We start from the raw sequence: 22433 nt of genomic DNA, 5'->3' as shown, positions 1-22433 counted from the left end.
GAACCCCTAGTTACAAGCTCCATAGTGATCCTTTTACCAAAGGTCTTGACAAGGAGGTTGGAAGGAAAAGCTGTTCCTTGAACAAAATTTATTCCATTTACAGGTGGAAAAAACATGAAAGACACCATCTGATATTTCTAATGACAATCAACAGAAAATTATGTTGCAGCAAGAGCTCAAGCCTGCTCCATACAGTATGATACCAATTTGGCCAGAGGACGTTCCTCCGGCGCTGCAGAGCATTCTCCACGCTTTGTGAAGCAGTTCGTGGGTGAGGAGCAGACCTGAACTTTGGGTAATTCTATTCCACACTCAACTCTTGTCTCACTGCACAAATTTAAACAAATCATTACCAACTCTCTCTCAGTCCAGTTATGACATTGAGATAACACACAAGCTGAAACTCACCAGGCTGAGATGCACTTGAGACAACATGGTACCTTATTTTTCATTGCATTTAGTCTATGTTGTCATGGTTTATTTAGAACTCTGCAAAAGCATCACTTCACAGCCACCCATCACAGCACAACCACGCTCTTTCCCCTGCATCCCACCAAGGAATTTCGTTACGTTTTCATTTTGGACTCTGTAACCCATCACCATTTAAAGTTACAACATAGTACCACAGTATTTTTCCAAATTAAATTAATATATGAGAATTTATCTTGCTCTGCTACTTTCAAATACATACCACCTACAGGAATTTTGGTGTTTGCTGGGGTTTCTAGGGAGTGCTCTAGACTACAACAAGTGCTTAGGTTGTAATTTTAAATGATCAGTTAAAACTTAGCCCCTTTTTTTGTTCTGGAGATGGCTCCCCCCCCAAAAAAATCTGGCAGCAGGATGTAGATCACTGGCGAGGCTCATCCCCCTTCAACTTCACCTGTTGCAATCAACTATCAGTATTTCTTGCGGATGCTCAAAAAGTAATGAGTTTCTGCAACCACCCTTCTGTGTTAAGGCACCTCCCAGACAGGAGTGGGGAGACAGAGGAATCACTCAGACAAAAAGAAATTAATATGAAATTAACTGAACTGGATTTTGTACATTAGTTACAGCTTCAATTTAAGACTAGGAGACTTTTACATCATGTTTTCCCTTCGCTGTAATAAACTGTAGCACTTTATCACTAAAAGATTCAGCAAACATTAATGAGATCACTTTTTCCAATCACTTCGTGCCTTAAACAGATGTTTAACATTAAGCTCAATGGCAGGAACGGCCTGTCGCTAGCCACTTGATATATACAGCACATACAGTCCTGCCGTTATCACCCCTGGATTTCCAATTTCCTTGTGCCAATTATTTGGGCTTTAAGTTCCAAACACCTCGTGCCTAAGTGATGCCTCCTACAGAGCCATGGCAATCGCCAGCAGCACGCGGTGGGTTATCTTCTCTTCCATACACAGCCCTGCAGCAGAAGCCATGCCTCCACCCAGCTCTGCTGTCCTGGCTGCTGGGATGAGGAGACCTTTGCCTGCCATCTCTCATTAATTCAGCATTAGCTGAGCTGTCATCGGGGGGACTGGCTGTCCCCAACATCGACTCCATAAGCTCTCCAAGGATGCAATCTAATTAAAGGGATTTATACCAAAACCCTCCTCTGTATCCATCCATCATTTCCAGTGATTAACTCCCCATTTCCTTGAAGAGCAACAATATTAAGTATCTTCCAACTACCCTCTTAACATTTAAATAACACATCCAACTTCATTCGCTTTAATTGCAAGTATAGGCTGGACATGAATCGAAAGCCTGGACACAATTTCTTATTAGTCCCAAAATCTAGCATGGCATGGAAAGAGTCCCTTCCTCTAAGAGGAAAAGGAGGACTATACAAAACTCTAATCTAGTTACAAGACGCTAGAAAAAGAACAATTTACACATCTTTCCTCACCCGTTTTCTCTGCCAGGGTATAATGATGTATATGCTGAGATTTGAAAATTTGTTACTCCTTGTTAAAAAATGGTGTTTGGGTTGGGGTTTTTCCTTTTAAGAAAACAGGTAATACCATGTCGCATTCACACAGACACAGGGTGAACAGAGAAAGCAAGATACTTAACTTACCCCTCACAAAGGCCATTTCCTTCCTTTTCCTTCTCTAAATACACATTTTCAAGAGCAATTTATCAAAGCCTCAGAGGAGAACATCACTTGCAAAATTAAAATTAACAGTTCAGCATCAAAAATTTGCAGGGTCAGTATTTTCTAAGGACAGGGAAGGAAAGTAGCTTTTAATTAGCTAAAGAAATGAAGTAATTCAGTTTCCCAATAAGCAACATAGGCTGTTTCTTCCTGTGATCTGCATATCTAATTCCACATACTTGTAACAACACTTAAATCCAAACATGAACCTGAGCCAGGGAAACCAGAGGGCACTGAAGACAATTAGCTCATCCCGCTCCTGCTCAGGAAGAAATGTTCATTAAGATTTATGTCCCTGATATCTGGGCAGTCTGAATTTACTAGTCTCAAGTGAGATGATTTCTGCCTCTCCTCTTGGGTGTGATGTTTCTGACCAGGATTTATTGGGGAAGAGTCATCCCGACGGCAGCTAACCCCCCCTTGCCCACCCTGCCCCATTACTTGTGGTTACATCAGCCTGTACAACCTCCATTTCTCTTCTTCCTCTTGTACATACACCTTACAGAAACTTGCAGATCATAAAAAACACAGACACCAGTTTGCCTAGCTAAGCTTAGCCTTTTTGTCCTCCCTCTTTTATTCTGCTCTCCAGTTTTACCATTCTCCACTGCAGCTTTTCTAAATTTCTCCATTGTCTGCTTAATTAAGATGCCTCAAAATGAATGCAATATTCCTCCTGCAATGATTATCAAAACCATTTAAATGACTGTTTGCTTTTAATACAGCGCAATGCCTGTCTTCACAAGGGAAACTCATTTCTGTAATTTCCCCAAGTGCTCTGCTGCATTTCCAGCTTCTTTGATTTTGTGACCTATCTCCTTGCCATCCTTTTTAACATTATCAAGAATCAAGAGTTTATAATACAACTAATTTCCCTTGGACAATGAATAAGGAACTGGTCAGGGCAACTGCAGTTTCTTTTCTAGCTTTATTTCTAGTCTTTAGATGTTCAAGAGAATACAATGACTTCCTAATGATTCCTCAAAATCATTAATATAAATGAAAACATGCTACCGGATACCAATTCATCAGTTACCTATTCCTAGCTTTGAGACATATGTAACTATACCTTGAAATCTAGATCATGTTGAAATCATTCTGTAGATCCATGGTTCCCCACCAGCTTTACACACCAAGTTCCTTTTTCAACTAATCTGGGAGTTGGTGCAAAGGGCAATTAACATTTTTATCAACTCATTTGTTCAAATCAAGTATTTGGGAACAGAAAGGCAATAAAAAAAAGCAAAAGCCACACACAGTAGCGTTATGAAGATGACCAACCTCCACCAGACAAACAGATGATAAGCAGCAGCACTGACCACTGAAAAAACCCACTCAATCCATCAGTATAAAGCCCCAGGGAACCTCTGAGAGATTAGATGGATTGATTAGGCCATCTTTAAGCCAATTATGTATTTTTAAACTATTTTCAATTATCCAATGGACCAATTTGCAGCACTCAACTGCTCTTTATTGCCATTTATTGTCACCAGAAGCAATGCATTCTGAAAGGCAATAAATGCTCGCTGATGAGAAATGCCAATTTTGCTATTTTTGCGTTCATTTGATCTTCTGTTTCCCCCAAACACAATATTCCACACTTGAAGAGACACCTCCCAACACGTCTTTCCCTCTGACTCCTATTGCAACTCATTCAGTATGTGGTTGCACACAAAAATTAAGTGTCTGTAGAGCATCCACCTCAAGCAGAGATATTGCATTTTAGGAAAACTGGTTTTAACACACTTTTGGAGAATAAACATTCCTCCCTTCAGATGCAGTTGAGAATTTCTTTGACGAAGTAGAGTGATTTTTTGGTGATGTTACTTAGAGGAAGTGAAACTTCTGGCTACTCATTTGAAAAAATGCTTCCCTGAAATAAGGACTCTGAAACAAGCTGTGGAAGTGCCAGCTCCAGATGAAGGCCATTAGAATCCGTGCTCTCCAGGGAACCCCTGGAGAAAGAGGACACCCCAAACACCTACAGGTTCTGGGATACTGCTATCAGCCACACAAAATTACTCTATTTCCTAATTCTATAGAATGGCAAGTAAGTTTCTGGAATTTGTCAATCAGGCTAACAAGTGCTGCACACAGACTAGTCCTTCCCCACTGCAAATTTACTGTCCTCTGATAGAGGAGACTGGTGGAGATCCATCAGCCCATCCCACCATGCAAATACAAGGGATGAAGAGATGAACACAGAAAGACCAAGGGAAGACTGCAGGCAGAGAGGCTGGTAGAGCACCCCATTCCCTAATGTTGGTTTTTGAACTGGAGAGGTCAAGCTCTGGTTGAAGGAGGCTGAAGACACTCATGTCAGCCAGCAATACATACTCAAAACAGCCACAGCGCAAACACACCCTGGAGATCGTGCCACCAGTGCAGGAGAGCATGCCATACTGCCTCTGCTGCATGACCCACACACCACTCAATATCTGGCCAGTAAACAACTGCCAGACCTAGATGGCTTGGGATTTACTTCCTACACAGAGGAAAGGAAAAAACCCCCGTCAATCTATCCTAGGCAAGAGGCCTCTTGCAGGCCAGTACCCTAAGGGACAGCAGCATGCTGTGCTCTAGAACGAACCCACAGGAGAGGGAGGAGCTGCTGGTTTGCTACGAGAGCCCTGGGAAAAGAGTAATTACTTTGGCTTGAGCCAATGCTATTTAACTCCGTTCCAGGAGGGCACATCAAGACACAGTGACAGTCCAATTACAGGAACAACACCAACTTATTCTTTTAATGCCCAGCTCCCTTCAGTACCTGTTAATCAAGCAGGCATTAGTGCGCCTGGACAACAGACCACGTTTGCTCTGAAATTGCAGTCACTGATGATGGAAAAGCTCTTTCTTTACTTCCTCCACCTGTTCTGCAAGTTGAAAAGCAAAAACCTCTTTGGTTAGGGAAGCTATGTCTTTGCTTTCCTGTGACATTTGAAAGACCCAGGGGAAATCACATCAGTGGTTTGCTTATCCTGTATTTTGCTCATCTTTCCACCTCTGCCCCAAAACAGGAGTGGCTGGAGCAATAGAAGCCATGGGGTATCCTCAAGGCCATTCAGCTCTCATTGCCTTTAATAGAAGACTGACTTCCTGAAGCAGTTAAATGCTATTTTATTAGCAGTTTTAAAAATATATTTTCACAGAAACACAGCAACCGATAAGAACAGACAGTGCTAGAGCGAGAAATCACTCGTAAATAAAATATGGTGACAGACTTCATTTTCTGTGCAATACGCAAACAGCTCTCTGCAAGCAACACACAGATGAAGCCTTCAGCCCTCTCTCCTCATCTCCCTCCCTTGCAGCTGCCACACGATTCGCATTTCAGAAAATACAGTTGAAGTGAGCTCAGCTGAAGCTGCAAAGACAAATTAAATGAAAAGCTTTGGGAAGCACTCTCAAAGCCCAGCAGTGCTTTTGGTGGGTCCAGGGAGATGGGTATGAACCATCTCAGCAGACTTGCTGAGCATGATCCTCCCAAAAAACACAATAATAACACAAACCCCTTTGGGTTTCTTGCTTTCAGAGGTTATCATTGATCAGTTTTGAGTTCAATAAGCCAGACCAGACCACAATTGATCTCTCCCCATCACTTCTGAGCACAGCAGAGGATCATCTCTCCCTCCTGCCTCCCACCCCCAGATCCGATCTCACACTCCACCTTCCAACTACCCTGCTTTACTGCACAGACCACCACCTTCTTTTCTCAGCATTTAGTGGCTCTGAGCTATTTGATGTAGTCTACAGCTCACTCTTGTCCAGATACCTTCTTAATGTTTGGGTTATTAAAACAACACAGTGAGAAAACCAATATTGAACTGTCACAATTAACAAGTAGTTTCCTCATTCTATTTATTTCCCAGGGGAAAAAAAAATACAATCAGGAACTACTGGATTCCTGCGAGGTAATGCTTACCAATAGGAAAGTAAACCAGCATGGCGAAACAGTGAATTTTCTATCTAGCCACAGGACAAGGTTTGTTTGGGAGGTTTTATTTTCATAAAAGCAAATGCTTTAAAAATGAAACCAAAACTCTTCCTCTGGGGAATCACCGTTTGACAGTAGCTCCAGAGACATTCCTCCACCTTCAGTAACCATTCTGCAAACTCCCCAATACCTAAAATTCAGCTTAAAAGTCATGGAACACTTTTTTTGTCTTTTTTTTTTTTTTTTTTAATTTTTTTTCCTTTTTGAAAGCTCCTGCCTTGCCCACCTTTCACATTGTTCCTCAAAGCACACGCCACCCAATTCTGTCTCCTCTTGTTAGTCTAATTCCCCGGTAATTGTGAACATGTTTAAAAACTTGTCCCTTCCGCACAGCCCTCAAAAACAAGGCTGGCTGCTACTCCGACACAAAGTGGTCCCTTTTATTCTCACAAGAAATACATTAAACCAACGCAAAAACAATTTCTCTTTCTGCTGCCTATGGAAGCATATTAATTTTGCACCTTGCATACTTGATTAGGAGGTTGTTCACCACCAGCACAGCCATGAAACCAAGGTTATGAGTGTTTTCTAAGCCACATTCAGTAATGTGATACAACAGGTTTGAGAGTTCATTGTCATCTGTGGAGACTCAGATGAAAAGCCCTCATCACACAAGTGAAAATACCTTAGGTAATTTCAGCATAATTAAAGTCTTAAGAGTCAGTTCTGAGACTCATTCAAACAAAAAAAGCAGATTAAAATCATAAAACAAATTCCCTGGCTTGAACTCTCAAGCTTTACCTCCCAGTATTTCTTTTTGTGACATGAAGGTCACTTAACATGGTTTCCCCCAGTCCATGCCCATTTAACAACAAACAAGACCTTGAATGTTGCTTCTCCCCAGTAACGTATCCTCAGTAAATGAAGAGCTGCCTCTTTCATTTGTCTGTGTTACAGCATGCAAGAACACAGGGGAAAATGAAGTGCCCATTGCTTTTATAAAACATCAGTGAATTACCCAGCTGACTCCCCAGACAGCACAGGGCAGGCAACAACGGCAATCTGTAGTAAGCTGGGAAGCATCCAGCTTTTTAATTCCTGTAATCAGGTCATTGTGAAATGGATACTTGCAAGATTAAATGGCCAGATTCTCTCTCGCTCTTTTTTTTTTCCCCCCCTCGGGGTGGAGGGAGAAGTCTGAAAATAAAATACCTCAACTTCATTTGGACAATGGCATATTCCCCACTAACCAATATTTTCTAATGGGGCTGAAAAATAACTGGAATGTCCCTTGACTTTCCTGTTGGTGACGCAGCACCTTCCAAGTGGCTAGAGAAGCTCTGCAAACGAGGTTTTGAACTTGCTTTCCCTATTAAGAAAGTCTAGAAATGCCATTTGACTTTACCAAAGGCTTCAGTTTCACTGTTTCTTGCCAACAAAGGAAACTTTGATGTGCCAGCACTTCAAGTGCAGAAGACTTTGCTGGAACAGATTTGCAAAACACAGAAATACCAAAAATGCAAGTCAAGTGCAGCAGCGTGAAAAGACAGAAAGTATCTCATGATATTTGTTGAAACGTTACAGCTTAACTTCTGTCTTTATTGGATTACATCAGGCACAAGCCTGAATATACCCAAGTGAAGATACAGCGGGAAAAGAGAGTTTGCATAGTCTTGTAACCAGTGAAGAGCTGGAAAGCAATATTCCTCCAAACATAAGAATATCTTATACACACAAATCAAGAACACATCTCCATTTACAGTTTTGAACAGCAGGTCAAATGACTCATTTAAAAAAAATGTGCAACATTCTAAAACGACAAACAAATCTTCAGAAGTCATCGATCTGCTTATCTTTCTGAACCACTCAAAGCTAAGTCTAAACCAGCTGAAGCAATAGCAATTAGTCATTCAGCTCCAATTTCAAGCAATCAAGAATTCCTTTTAGGGAAATGTATGTAGACAACAATAGCAACCTCATTGCTTGTAAACCTTCAAAACTTAAAAAAAGCAGTAACTGCAGAGAAAAAAACCCCACTGTACTTACTGGAAAGGACCGTTGTGAGGAAGATGTAGTCAGAAAAAGAAATGAGTCCACATTCTCCAAGTGCATAAAATATGCTGTCCTCATCAGCAAACTTCTCTCGCTCCTGGGATAATTTCTATTTATTCATCCGATGCACACCCCAGAAAGAGAAAACAAAGCAATCAATTAAATAGAGAAATGGAAGGCTTTCTTTGCATCCTTATCACCAACAAGCCATTCCACATACACACACACACCCCTACTATCTCCATTCATATTCAGTAGACCTTTTCCAGCCTTCAAATCTGCCAGAAATTCTCTGCAAAGATCGGTGCTTCCCCATCTCAAATGAGAGATAAGGAATTGCGCAGTATTAATTAGTTGGTTTAGCCTAGCTGAAATACAGGTAAATAAAACTGTGTCCCTTATGCTTAAAATAGTCTGAATCTTTGAGAGACAGTGTTAATAGTCTGAATCTTTGAGAGACAGTGTTATGAATCAGATCTTTTAATACAGGATTCAAAAAGAAGTTATTATATTTCACTAATACCTACAGTTATTGTAATATATATTATTTTAGTTATACTTTGCTGTAGTTTTCTTGGCTATTGGTATTTCACATTAATATAAAGTACGATCAAAGTTATTAAAAACAGGTAGCTAAAAAAAGAACACAATTCAGGAGTGTGTTTAGTAAGCTCACTAGGAGGACTGGGACCAATACCAATCTCAGTCCATCTCTCTCTTGCTCCAGTTCTTTTTCAACATCTTGTTTTAATAGAAAATACTACATGTGTTTTATCAGCTCCTATCTTTTACTAATCTAAAAATCCAAATCCCTTTGATCCGCAGAACCTTCAAAGACTGGAAAGGATCCATAGAACTGTTAGGAAATCCACACCAGTGACCCATTTTAAGAACACGGCAGGAGGCGGCGCACACACACACACAAAAGAAAAATGAAATTAATATATAGGAGAGTAGGTGTGGATGAGGTTATTTCACAGAAACCATATCATGCAAGCACAGAAGCATGGTGAAAAGCAAGGCTGAATTTAGGAACGGTTTTAGGAAAAACCACCAACAAACACCACCACACCAGGGTCCAGCTACACAACTGTCCCCCACTGTTACCTCTGTCTAGCGGAGATCCCATCATATACAAGATAAAGGAAAGAAAACTGGTTAACCAACAATAAAATAAGCAGGCAAAACATAACATCAAGTTGATTGGTTAGACTGGCAAAAAGAGCAAGAAAGTTTTGGAGCAACCAGGTCGTTGCTTTGATTGGGCACCGCTAAGAAGCCTAAGTAGACATCCCAGCAAGAGTTAGCATGTAGCCTTTCCAGGTCAGACCCACTGTCTGCAGCTGATGTCTCTCATCCACCTCAGGTTTTTTGGTTTTTTTGGGTTTTTGGGTTTTTTTTTGAGAGAACTCACCATTGTATGTGACTGCAGAGTGGGGATGAGCTCAGCTAATAATTTAGATGAAAATTTAACCCGTATCTGGCTCAGAAACCACAAGAAAAGAGACAAAAATAATCATATAGATCACCAAAAATACAGTTTCCAGGGGAAAAAAGTTCAGCTCTATTGATCAAATAACCCCCTTCCCAGTAGCTCTACCTTTTCCATCTGGAGAGTATCAAGAATTTAATAAAAGGCAAATCACTAACAGCAGACAACATGCTAATGGCATTCATTTCATGCAAGATAATTGCTGTTTATGCTTACAGGATACCAGGTTGAAGGATCATTTACTGAAAAAAATGTTTTTGCTTCCCTTCCCATTGAGGTAGATCCAAAGCAAAATTACACTGATGCTTACGTTAAGGACAAATAAACAATGTCTCATTTTCCTTTAAAATGAAGGGAGGATTTACGGAGACAGTTTTCTGCGATTGATGCTGGTGGTGTTGCCAGCATCTCACCTGCTCATGTGATTTATCACTGCTATCACTCCCATTGACTGTCTTCAGTGGCTTTTATCATAAACTAGCTATTAGCATCCTACTTCACTCGCTCAAAGGATCCCACGAAAAAGTTCCAGAGGTTGGTTTATTAGTTTTTCTGCATTTCTCTTCTGCACTTAAAATTCATAGTCAGCATCAAAACAGCTAAAAATATTCCTCATAAGCTGAAAACCACATCCATAGAGTAACAATAAAAAGAGGTATTAAGTTAGTTGCTCTCCGAAACACAAAGGTGTAGACAGATGGGAGGGAGAAGCATTTACTCATTTGCACCTTACTTGGAGCAAACAAAGTAAAAAAATGTATTTATTTTAAACAAGCATATACTTGTCAGAAACCTGGGGAAGGGGAACATACACTGTAACTATGGTGTTCAGGCTGCCTGCAGCTACTGGGAAAGGGAATTTCTCCCACTGATCTTATAATAGGAGAAACAACTGACCTAACTGATAAGATTTCCAGGCTCCCAGTGCTAGGACAATCGTTTAGAAAAATTAATTATCCTCCCATTTATTTTCTTCTGGCTCACTGAGAAGCTGCATGTTTGATTGCTTTCCACAAAGTACGTGAGAAGCTCACCCTACTATAGGAAAGGCTGAAAGCACCCTCATCAGGGGTTGTTTCCCACCATTAAACATTGTATTTACAGAATTAATCCCCAGGGGGCGGAGAAAGAAGCAATCCCAAACCAATCTACCTACTTTACAAAGCACAACATGGACTGCTGTGATCCTCCAAGTTCAAGGTGGAGAAGTCCAAGGTCGGTCCTCACTAACATCTAAAACCACCGTCCATAGTCCTCAAGCTTCTTTTCCACATCCTACTGTCTATCATCTCTTCTCTACCATACTCTATCATCCCTTCTAGCCAGAAGGGTAATGCATAGGATCAGAAAATGTAGGGAAAGATCCCTTTCCAAGCCTTCATCCTCTTTTAGAGACATGTCATCTTGACAAATCAGTTATTCCCACAATTTCATACAACTTTCACATTTCACACCCTTTTGTATCTGAACACAACTTAATTCTCAAAGTGCTCAGTTAAAACAGACTATTTTCTTTCACTGAAGATTTTTTTCTATGTTAAATCCATTCCCAAAACCAGATAATTTGTTAAGATCATTCAGCACACCCAAAAAAACATTAAAAACTGAGCATTCACAAGTGAGCAAGCCATGGTAAACAGTTACCAATTATCATGTATTTTTAAATCAAGCAGTAGATTCATATTAAACAAGCAGACAAACAAGCAAACATCCAAATTAATATGTAAAAAGAAAAAAATTTTCAAGTATACCATTTCAGCACAAGCATGGCTGTGTAAGTTCTGTGAAAAGCCACCAGTCCAGTCCCAGCGGAATAAAAACTTTTTACAGGCATTCAGGCAGATTATCTTACAATACCAGACATCAACAACAGGTAAAAAAAAATAACGTAACTGCATTTCAAAATACAAGCTTGGTTTGCCCTTTCCAACTCAGGCTTCAAGCCCAACAAACAGGACCAGAACAGGGGCTGAACATATCAGTAACAGTGACCAACCTCCCCCAGACCCATGTGCTGCAGGAAACCCAGTTGCATGCCATATGCAGGCAACTCCACAGACTCGTGTTACGGGCTGACTGCAAGCAAGCAAAGCACCCAAAGATATATCACAAACGTCACATATTCTACCCCCAAACTGATCTACTGCTGGAGCCTCCCTTGTGCCAAGTACACTGTACAGCTCCCAGGTAACACATTTTTTTGGGAAAAACTCCCACTGATCCCTTCCATTCCTTGCCAAATAATACTTTTATTTTGGATTTTAAAAATGTTTTCCCAGGGCTGAATGAAGAGTGAAACGTGTTAATATTTAATTATGCAAATCTGAAAAAAGATGTATTTTTGCAAATTAAGGGATGTCTTCTGTACAGAGACAGGTGCAAGGTGCAGTGCTGGGGTCTGCTCTGCATTCCTAATGCAGATTTAGAAAAGCTTTATCAGCTAAATCCTTGCAGCTCCACTTCCTTTTGCATTTCAGAAACTGCTTAATAAGTAGCATTTAGTTTGCCACTTCAGGAAGAACACATTCTTGGTAAGTCACTTAAGAGCTGACAAGTTTGCGTTTCAATCTGAAGGAGAAAACACACTTTCGGCACATTTATTCATGTAACTTGTTTATGATTCAGTATCACCTTTGTACTTAAATGAACCAAGGCTTCAGGAATTTATCAGCCTTATGTGACCACTCAACAGTGACTTATGCCTGCCAAAATGACAATAAAATAAATATCAAAGTGCATGCAATATAATGAGTATTTCTCCAGAACCAGAAAGTAATTTTGTAAATTAGTACAGAATTTTAGGTGAAGCATAACCATCTTTTACTGACAAATGTCATCATACGCAGTTACTCAGTTTGTTCCACTTAAAAAGAAATGCGTTAAGGTTACTAATATTGTGTAAGTAAATACAAACCCATGAACATTTCAGTGAAGTCACCTTGCTGCAAAGCAATTCTCTTTCAGTCCCAACTGACCACCTTCAGTTATGCAAAACATTGAAAAGACACCTATTAATGTATTTATTACGTGGTTAGCTGCAGGCATACAGGAGAAGTTAAAATGCTGTAAGTTCATTGTTAAAAAGAAACACTCTCTTTTCCACATTAGGAGTTTCCAAAAAAATCTGTTACAAGTTGGCCTCATGGACAATTTCTTTCCTTATTTCTGTGTTTTCTGGCTTCATAATGTAAAGATGACTTTCCCTATTATTACAATTTTGGGATATGTGCCTCTTTATAAAGGAAATCTCTCTAAGAAAAGGAAAGGAACCTCACATTAGTACTTGTGCATGTAACATTAAGCAGCATGCCTAGACTTGATGTGCTATTAGCCCTGCTCGTACATGGCTTGATACCTTGGGCTTAAATCAGTAGACAGCATTCCTATAAATAAAAAACTACTGGGAATCCCTCTAAGGATGAGAAAACTATTTTTTTCTTAAAATTTATTGGACAATCCATTTAATTAACGCATTTTAAACACTCTTTAGCACCTACTGTGCATATTGTTCAACATCTTTAAAAAAATTAGCTAGCATCTGCCATCTTATTAGTGCTACGCAACATTTAAATAAGCATTGACGTGGCTCCTATTTGCCTGGTCCACCAAAGCCTGCAGGACATCATCATGCTGGCATGGACTACTACAGCTCCTTCCCAAGCAGAACTGTTTAAAATCTGGGGAAATACTTAAGAGACTCTCACGACTATGTCTATGTGTTTGCAGCAGATGCTCTGTGTTAGTCTATCACACAAGACAGATAAGGGAAAAAAAAACCCCTTAAAAATGCCAGCGAAAACTGCAGGCAATGCAGCCTGTTACGGTAACTAAGAATATTAATGCTTTGATCTCTGCCTGCATCAAAAATGCTGAACTGGAGGCTCTGAAATGTGGGAGATTTTTAAATTTTGCTCATTTTTTTAGGATATAAACTTTGAAGAACCAAAGCCATTTATTTAGAGATTTCAAGACAACTCATGTTGGCACCTCACTACCTAAATTAAGAAAATTGAAATAAAGAAATAAAAAAGCTTTCAGAATCAGATTTAAAAGTTGAGCCTTTCAGCTCAGACATTCAAAAGCCCTTTAGGGAAAAAGAGGTGGGGGAGGTCCCTCTGTGATATGAAACAAGGACAATAAAAGGACTTGGGAGAGAACTGAGGGACTGAAAAGTTTTTAAAGCTAGCTTTAGAATGTGGATGCAAAATAGGTCATTTGAGACACACCGCCTGGGATTTTTTCTGTCACTTTTTATATATCACTAAATAAGAATAGAGTGTTTAAGGTTGTGATGGAAACAGAACAAGGACTTTCTGAAACTCATAAACATCTTTTTGCACTGGAAATGTTCACAGTATCATTCCTAGTGGCTCTAGATAATTTACTATGAAGTCTACATACTAACACAGGCAAATGCAAACAGATTCTGCATGGCAAATCATGCTGGGTGAATGTTAGCATAGGAAAATGCTTAAAATTTACTGTTGGCAGATAAATACTGCAGCTTATAACCTTTCAAGAGTGTATTTTAATAAAGAGGTTTTTTTAAAACCTTTGATTTGGGGATTATTTTATCTGTATATACACAAAGGGGGGCAAAAATACAGAGCTGGATATACATGAAATTATTCTGCACACTCTCTACCCCTGAAATTTGGACACGTACAGAGAATCAAAAATTAGGCAGCAATTACTACTACAGGTGGTCTCCTGAGACTGGAAAGAGAAACTTGCATTCCTTCCTTCCAGCAAGGCTGTAAATATTCATCACCTTTAAAACAAATGGCACCCGAAACGCAAGGCCAGCATTCTGTATGGCTAAGAAAAAAAAGGACACAGACTTTCCCGACCCTTCACAGGCAGCAGACCCACTCATGCGAGGGAGAAACCCCTGCTGGAAAAGCAAATAGGAAATGCCTCAGAAAAGGGACAGCCTACACTTCTGCTCCCCTCCACTGCACTGTTTCAGTCCTCCGCAGGGTAATGAAATCACAATCTGTAGGACCACAGTGGCATTAGTCATGGAAATTTGATGTAGGAAGATTAAAATTAGGTCCTTGATGTCCTAAATCATGCTTCTAAAATGAGTTGACTTTTGACACCTTTGAATTTAAATGGCTGTTTAGGTCTCCAGACGGAAGTTGGGATACTGCTTTCCCTTGTCTCAGCCTGCATTACCAAGATGAACTCACTGTGTTGATAATGCAGTCTGCTCATCTTCTCAGATAAAAAAAATCCAGTGTAAGAGTACACGAGAAAAATAATGATTCTGAATAGAAATCAAGTATTAAACATGGGCTCAGATGATGAGGTTGGGGATATACATTCGGTACTAACCAACCACCAAATGAGAAAGGCGTTTGGGGAAAAAACACATGTAATCATGTAATTAGAGATTGTCATCATGACTGCAAATAGTTTAAGGAACCAAATTATGATACAACTAAAAATCTTGCCATTCTCTTCCACTCCGCCTTTCTTCTTCCCCCGCGTCTCCCACCCAGATCTCCCATCCTTTTACAACCAGTGAGGTCAAGCATCTCCTAAAACGTTTCTTCCCACCTTGCTCAATCCGTTCTCCTTCCCTCCTCCCTTCTCCCTACCAACACCACATTACCCAAGGACAGAGTTTTCAGAGCTCAGTTTTGTATCCCTTAAGTATTAAGCATTAATCTAATGCCAGCAAAACTATCAAAGAAATTAAAGCCAAAAATGATCCCATAAACCACTTCTTTGTTAAAAAGACTGCATATACCCACTAAGGGCACTTTGTCACCAAGTTGCTTATTTTTTGCTAACTTCCCCTGTGGATTTCATTAAGGTCACAAAGCTACAGTACAAACTGAACATGTTCAGAGTACATTTCCCTCTTACTGAATGAACGCCTCTCTGCTTTCTAGTTGTTTTTCCTAGAAACCCTCTTATGAACTCTAGCATCTAAATATCTTCTTCCTAAAATATTATTTAATACTTGAAGAATTCAAGAAAGTTTGCAAGAATTACCTTCCCCAAACTTACACACATTCATATACATGATGCTTCCTCACAGCATTTGGCCAGAGAGACACCTGTCCTTTTTCATCAAAGTCAGTAACACTAACTTTTTTGGCCTTGAGCAGAAAATACCATTTACAACAGATCCAGCTCTATCCCAGTCTCACCAAGCTGCAGAGTAAGTCAGAAGCCTCAAAAGGCATCATGAAAATCGGAGGACAGGGAGATAAACATTCAAGCTTTGCTCAAAGATGTCCCCGATAATAAAGCTATGTATTAATAGTTACCCTGAGGACAGTACTCTTAACAAGCCAGATACAAGCATTATTTATTAAAGGAGCAGGGAGAAGAGGTGAGCATACACTGTCCCTTTTACATGAAAAGTGCATAGTATGAGGTCTGAAGCACAAACTAATCAAAGCACATGCTGTCTGCTTTGTACCTGCCAGAAATCCTGGTGGAAGGGGAGAGGGTTAGAAAAGGGAAGAAAATGAGGGAATGCTTGGTTACAAAAAAACCCAAACCATAATTAGAATAAAGTCACAAGTATCAGTGATATTAGTAGCTGGAAGAAACACCTGCTGGATACCTAGAAACCAGAATAAAAGATGACATACAGCAACCAGAGCATTTTAGTAGCGTCTGCCAAACGAGTCCTGTGAAAACGAGCAACAGAATTAGCAGTACAAAAAGATAATAGCAAGTAGACTTCTGTCAAAACTGAAATACACCACGAACTGCTGGTAGGGGAGTTAGGAAAGGATGAAACATGTTCTGTACATGGATGTAAAGCAACCCAGGTGTCCATAGGGATGTTTGTGCACCATGCATTTTCCCATGTTAGAAGCAATTAAGTATTTTTTTATGATTTTTTTTTTTCATTAAAAACAAGTCAGGGGAAGAATTTGCAGTTCAGTGTCCACACAGGTCCTCGCAAACAGGGAAAAGGAGTGAGGAACACAAAAGTAACTCAAAACTGCTAACCAAAGCAATGGGAGGGCCAAGTTTGGCTGGGAGGAAAAAGACAGCAAGCAAAAACTCACAAACACGGACAGTGCCGTCAGCAAAGGAAATCAAGAAAAGAAAAAAAGGTGTCAGTTCAGATCAGATTTTCTGATTAACTGCAATAAACTGTCTCTGTTTGTTTCCACAAAGGGTCACAGGCAAGAATTATCTCCCACCAGTTCGTTATGACACTTTTGGGAATAGTAGAGGAACTTTCATATAAACGTGTGTAAGGTTATTATCTATGTAAGAAGACGTCTCCTGGTTACTATGTAAATGCTGCCTGCGCTGAGATCAGAAGGTGAAGGAATTTAAAATCTGGAAATCTGAAATTGGACAATGACATTTTACACAGATTATGGACTGGGATAGCTGAATGCTTCAAGGTATCTTCAAACAAGTTATAACCTAGACTCAACAGCTCCAGCTGCTGGCACTGGGGACCCATTTATTTCAACCATTCTTACAACAGACACTGGCAAGACCTCATGCAGTTGTATTTAAAGGACTCCTCACCTGTTTTCATTGGATCTAAGATAGAGAAAGTAGTAACTATCCCTCTCTGTTAACGGCTCAGAAAATTCACTGCACATGCAGTTTACAATGCTATTTACTGAATTGCAACAGCTTGCTTTTGTTAAGGTATCATTTAGAGTTGCATCCTTTTGAATGAAGGTTTCAGAGGCACTTCAAACACCACAGGAGCACAGAGCTCTAATGCAATGTTTGGCTCCTGAATGATGGCAGGACTTTGAGCTTGCTTCATTTGCTTCAAGTTTGGGTCTACAGCAGCTCATGCCACTCTGGTGGAAGTCTCACACTCCAGCCTTAGCTCATACACAAAGCAAAGGACCCCACAAATTCAGGCTAATAAATAGAGGCTCCTTTTTCCCCTTCCTTCAAGCCTGGCAGCAAGGTCCTTCAATCCACCAGAAAAGGATCTACTTCCACCCTTTTCCATAGGAATTCTTCCTGAGTACATGTTTTTAGGCTTCTCTGCTCCCAAGATGCTCTTTAAATCTTACTCCTGAGCTGACTCCCAGCAACTCTTCTTTAATGGACACAGACCTCCAGTTACACAGCCATGGCAGATAAGTGTAATTTAAGATAATCATTGTATTGGTCCACGATACAAGCTTGCATTATACAGTGGAAGCAAATTTCAGATGTTTTACTGGCCCTTACAGAAACCATCTGAAGTATTTTCCTTTTCCTTCATTTTGCTATTACCCTGCATTACTCTACAGCATCCCCAAACATCTAGAGATGTAAATATAAATGCTGGCAGGAAATACGTAATTCATAAATTTAATTAGAGGGCATTGAAAGCCTCTATAATTATTTACTGCAGCAATGGTAGCAGGAGGGTAAGCTGTTGCTGGTAGCTCAAAGGCTTTTGTTCATATTAAGCAGCAGCAAGAAATTTTCCCCACAAGAGAACAAAACCAGCAAGTGAAGTGTATTCTGTATTAAACTAATAAGCCATCTCAGGTGGTTGGGGTTTTTTTCCTAAATAGGCTAGAGGTCTCTTAAAAGCACTACATCTTACCTTCAGTGTGAGCACCCAACTGCACATGCTGTGCACCCACCACATCCATTTTCTGCCTCTACTCACACCTCTCCACCAAGCTCTACTGCTGAAAGCTCAGCTGTGGAGTGCCTGGCAGCTGCCCTGGTGCACCAAAGGACCCAGGTGACAGGGCGCAGTTTTGCTCTCAACAGGGTAGATATGCAGATCATGCTTCAGAGGAACACCATTAACAGCATAATTTCTTTTTTTCTTTGGGAAATTAAGCTTGTCGATAATTAATGCATAAGCAAAAAAAAAAAATACCAAGAAACAGAAGGCATGAAAAAAGAAATTTTAAACAAAATCTGTATTACAACTTACATAGCATTAATGAAGCTTACACCATGTTACCTGTGCTAAGACATATACTTCTACTTTGTGACAGCTTATTCATTACTATCCTCTTGCTAAGCAAGATGCAAGTAGTGAGTGATGAAACAGCACAATGCCTCCATTTGAAAATCAAATGTGCAAAGAACATCTCCATGTCACCCTCAAAAGCACCCTTGCTTAAGGCCTAACAAACATTATGTAGCAGGGGAACATCTTAAATTAAGTAGGACTTCACGCCTCCCAACCAGAGATATATTTTTCAACATGGTAGAACAAGAGAAGGGACAACAGGAGGTATTTCTCCTACAGATGGGTTAAAGCATTTGCTTTCCCACTGTCAAAATGCAAGAGGAGGAAAGAGACACAGTGGAAACAGAACAGATGAACATAGTGCTCTGGACACCTTCAAGCTACAGCACCACAAGGTACACATTAGATTGTGTCTATTCTCACATCAGCCATTTGTTCAGGCTCAGTATGAAGACCTTGAAATGTCTGCAGCCTGATTAATTCTACTCTGAATGAATAGTAATCTATGCTTTTTCTCCCCTATTTTCCAGAGCTTGCTTCCCTGGGGGAGAAACCACCACACTCAAGACAAAAATGGAACTAGGGACAGTTGCCCCTTATACACTCAGCCCAGCAGCAGGTCAAAAAAAAGTATGAGTTCATGCTGGCAAACAGATCTGACCATGAGTTTTTGCTGGATGAATGTCTCTAGGGTTTTTGGTCTCGCAATCAGGAAGAAAAAGCATTTAGGCTCAAATTACAGAAGCATTGTTTCCATTAATAAGGCAGTAACATTTACCTCCCTCTCCATCAACTATAAATTATCACTAGGAAGGAGAAGGGGCAGGAAGAGGAAAAAAAAAAGCAGGTATTGTCTTCTCACTATAGCATTCAATCACATGCACAGCAAGATGCTTCAGAAACCCAATGCAATTACAACAGAGGCACATCACAAAACCCTTTGGCAAGACCAGTCTCAATCACTGCACGACAGCCAATTAGTTGTTTTGATGGTAGTTTTATGTAAATAAAATTGATTCTGTGAAAAGAGCAGCTCATACATCTCCTTACTAATGCTGTAGCATTTAAATCTCAAACATACATGCTCAAAATTCACACTGGTACTTTAAACACTGTCTTGTAATACGTAATTAAAATGCAACTGACTGCACTGCTGGTTCTATTCTTTTAACATAATCGCTTTTGAAATTATTACTTGCATGCAACCATGGGTATACGTCTTTGCTTGGAACTAAAACTAATTCCATTTTCTACTCTTCAGCCAAGATTTAGCCTGCAGATTGTCAGTACTTTTCAGTACCACAGCTTGCTTGAGTCTGACCACTCATAAACTCCTTTCACTTTAAACATGAAGAGGAATTTTCCACTGAACAGGCCTATTACTTTTTGAGTGCATGCCTGTACCACAAGTCCCATTACCTGCGTGACATTCCTAAGGATGCTTAAGGGACTGATGGACCTCTTACTCTTCTGCTTGAAAGCTCATCAGCTCCACCAATGCACAAAGGTGAAGCACCAGAAAGTCATCTCCAGGTAGAGGATGCTTTGATAACCCAAGAAGAATATGTAGTTGTAAATAGGCAAGGAGAAAAAGATGCAAGAGGGTTTTATCCCTTGGGTGCTACTATGCAAGTGAAACTCAAATGAGTAAGGTTAGCTCTGCAGCACCTCAGCTGGTGCTTGACTGAGAAAAGACAGTGTTGTTTTTTAAACTGAAACACAGAGCAAGCAATAAAATGAGAACAAGATGCTATCAGACAGATCAAGCTACTCTCAGCTTCTTTCATTACCAAGGGAGAGCCAAGGCCAACTTACTTTATACCCTCCTCAAATTATCCTCTCACCTGAACATTATCGCTACCCTAATAGCCACAGCCAGATTTAGCCAGTCCCAAGGTATCTTTAAGCAGACAGCCAAGCAAACAAGAACCTCTATATCTTCATTTTCAAGAGAGCAAACTGCTTCTAGGGTGTTATTAGACTGTGGAAAAAATAGGTCCCAGGAGAAGAGAACAATAATGAAAAGTCCACTGCAATACCCTAAATCTGCTGCCTCACTTTCAGACTATCCAAACCACAGCGCACAGAGATCCAAGTGCAGCACTGACATCTGTAAGTTACATAAAAAGCAATTTCACTCTGTTACAGATCAGAGTGAAAGGTGGTTAGTGCATAAGGCAAAGGCTATCTGTTCTCCACCCTTCAGCCAGCATAGAATCAGCCTTGCTGAATGGCAAGATCCTAAGAGCATGGATGATGGTGCACAGCCAAGTACCTCAAACACCAACCGTGGATTTTCAACACCCCTGTGTCCATCACATTCAAATGTGTTGCAATTCAAGCCCTCGGTGCTGAGGAGCAGAGGAACAGAAAGTTGAGTTCAGCAAAGGGACTGCCTTTGGATCTTTTATAAAATGTGATAGGAACCGACTGCAGAGTGCTCAGGAACAGAGGAACGATTAGCAAAAATAGCGTGGGATTTAGCATTACTTCCCTACAAACAAACCTTGTTTATGTAAAGCCTAAGGGATGAGTGCAATAGCTTGACAAGAAAAAATGATAAAAGTGAGTGGATGCAAAACAGGCTGTCATAAACCACAACGAGAAACATTTGATATTTTGCAAAGAATGTATGTACTTTTTGTCTGTTTGTATTTTGGGGGTTTGGGGTTTTTTTGTTCAATCATGAAAACAGACATTAAGTTTGTGGCAGGGGGAGAAGAAAACAAGTGTTCACAGCATGCTTTGTAGTTTTATGCATCAAAACTAACTGTTCCGAATACTACCTTCCAATTATCTGTTTTCAAGCAAAATCTTGCTCTGCTGTCTGGGTAACCAGAACACTTGTACAGCACTGACAACAGTAACCCCGGGTATTTGATCACCTTTGGCATTTACCCTTCCCTACGGAACACAAAACAAGACAGGGAAATGCACGTGTTCAGGCCACACTGTGTTTATATAAAGCCTTAAATGAATTTTTTTTCAGCATCGAGGCTTTCTGGAAATGCCTGATACTTTGTCAGGTACCTCACTCAGCAATGAAGGGATAAGATGCTGACTTCACCTTGGGAAAACAGAAGCTTTATTTTCAGATTATGCAGATGAAATGAAAACATTGCTAAAAGCTGGAGAACTGTTATGTGCCCATGACGATATGATGGAAAACTAACCTGCAGTTATCTGCATCAGGGAGTCAATATGAGCTGCTAGTCCTAGGGTCAGAGGTGCCTTTCCTGTACTCCTCCATACCACTGGGATTTACACTGCGGTTAATTGGGTCTCTGATTTCCATAATAACAGGTAGGATGCTACATGGCTCCACTTACACAGGCAGACAAAACTAGATCAGAGCGTGCTCAACATTTTACCAACACGTATTGTGACAGCACAAACATCCAGAACAGCTGTGTACCACTGTAGGAAGGACCTAGGGTTCAAAAGGGGAACGGAGTAAGGCTGTTCGGGGGGAGAAATACATGCTCAGGATGCAGATAAAAACACAAGAGTGTCTCCTTCCTTTAGGAATCTGGAGATGAATCGGGAAGGGAAAGGTCAAACAAGCTTCCCTTGAAATGGTGTAACGTGGGGGTTTCATACAGTCATAAAAAAGCAGCAAGGAAACATGATTGTAACCTATAGTTTCCTGACATACCAAGAGATAAGAAGAGGTGATATTTTGACCATAAACATTAAAATAAGACACCTTAAAAAAAATATCTTTCTGTCATTACAGAAAAAGCACTTCAATGCTACCAACAACAAAAAGCTCAGAAGTGAGTATTTTGAATACTTCATTTAACTTACACCCACATGCAGGTAATAACTAAGGAACTCTAGGTAAAAAAGCCATTAAACAATATATACTTAATAGCCT

The 22433-nt window shown here is 40.2% G+C and overlaps 1 protein-coding gene across 12 annotated transcripts in view; it reads right to left on the bottom strand.

Moving 5' to 3' along the window:
* Positions 1-22433, bottom strand: part of MICU1 (mitochondrial calcium uptake 1) — a 105761-nt gene that overhangs the window by 41870 nt on the left and 41458 nt on the right. For 9 of the 12 annotated variants that reach the window (XM_040607612.1, XM_040607616.1, XM_040607615.1 and 6 more), the window contains 2 exons: positions 9547-9612; positions 8127-8241 (listed from right to left, as the gene is read on the bottom strand). In XM_040607612.1, coding sequence (XP_040463546.1) covers positions 8127-8241; positions 9547-9612 — 181 coding nt within the window. Of the gene's footprint in view, positions 1-8126; positions 8242-9239; positions 9246-9546; positions 9613-16060; positions 16073-22433 lie in introns of all 12 variants that reach the window. The other 3 variants (XM_040607620.1, XM_040607621.1, XM_040607622.1) reach the window with 3 other exon arrangements.

This window comes from Falco naumanni, chromosome 9, assembly GCF_017639655.2.
Source record: "Falco naumanni isolate bFalNau1 chromosome 9, bFalNau1.pat, whole genome shotgun sequence".
Taxonomy (NCBI): domain Eukaryota; kingdom Metazoa; phylum Chordata; class Aves; order Falconiformes; family Falconidae; genus Falco; species Falco naumanni.
This window is presented reverse-complemented; position numbering and strand designations above follow the sequence as displayed.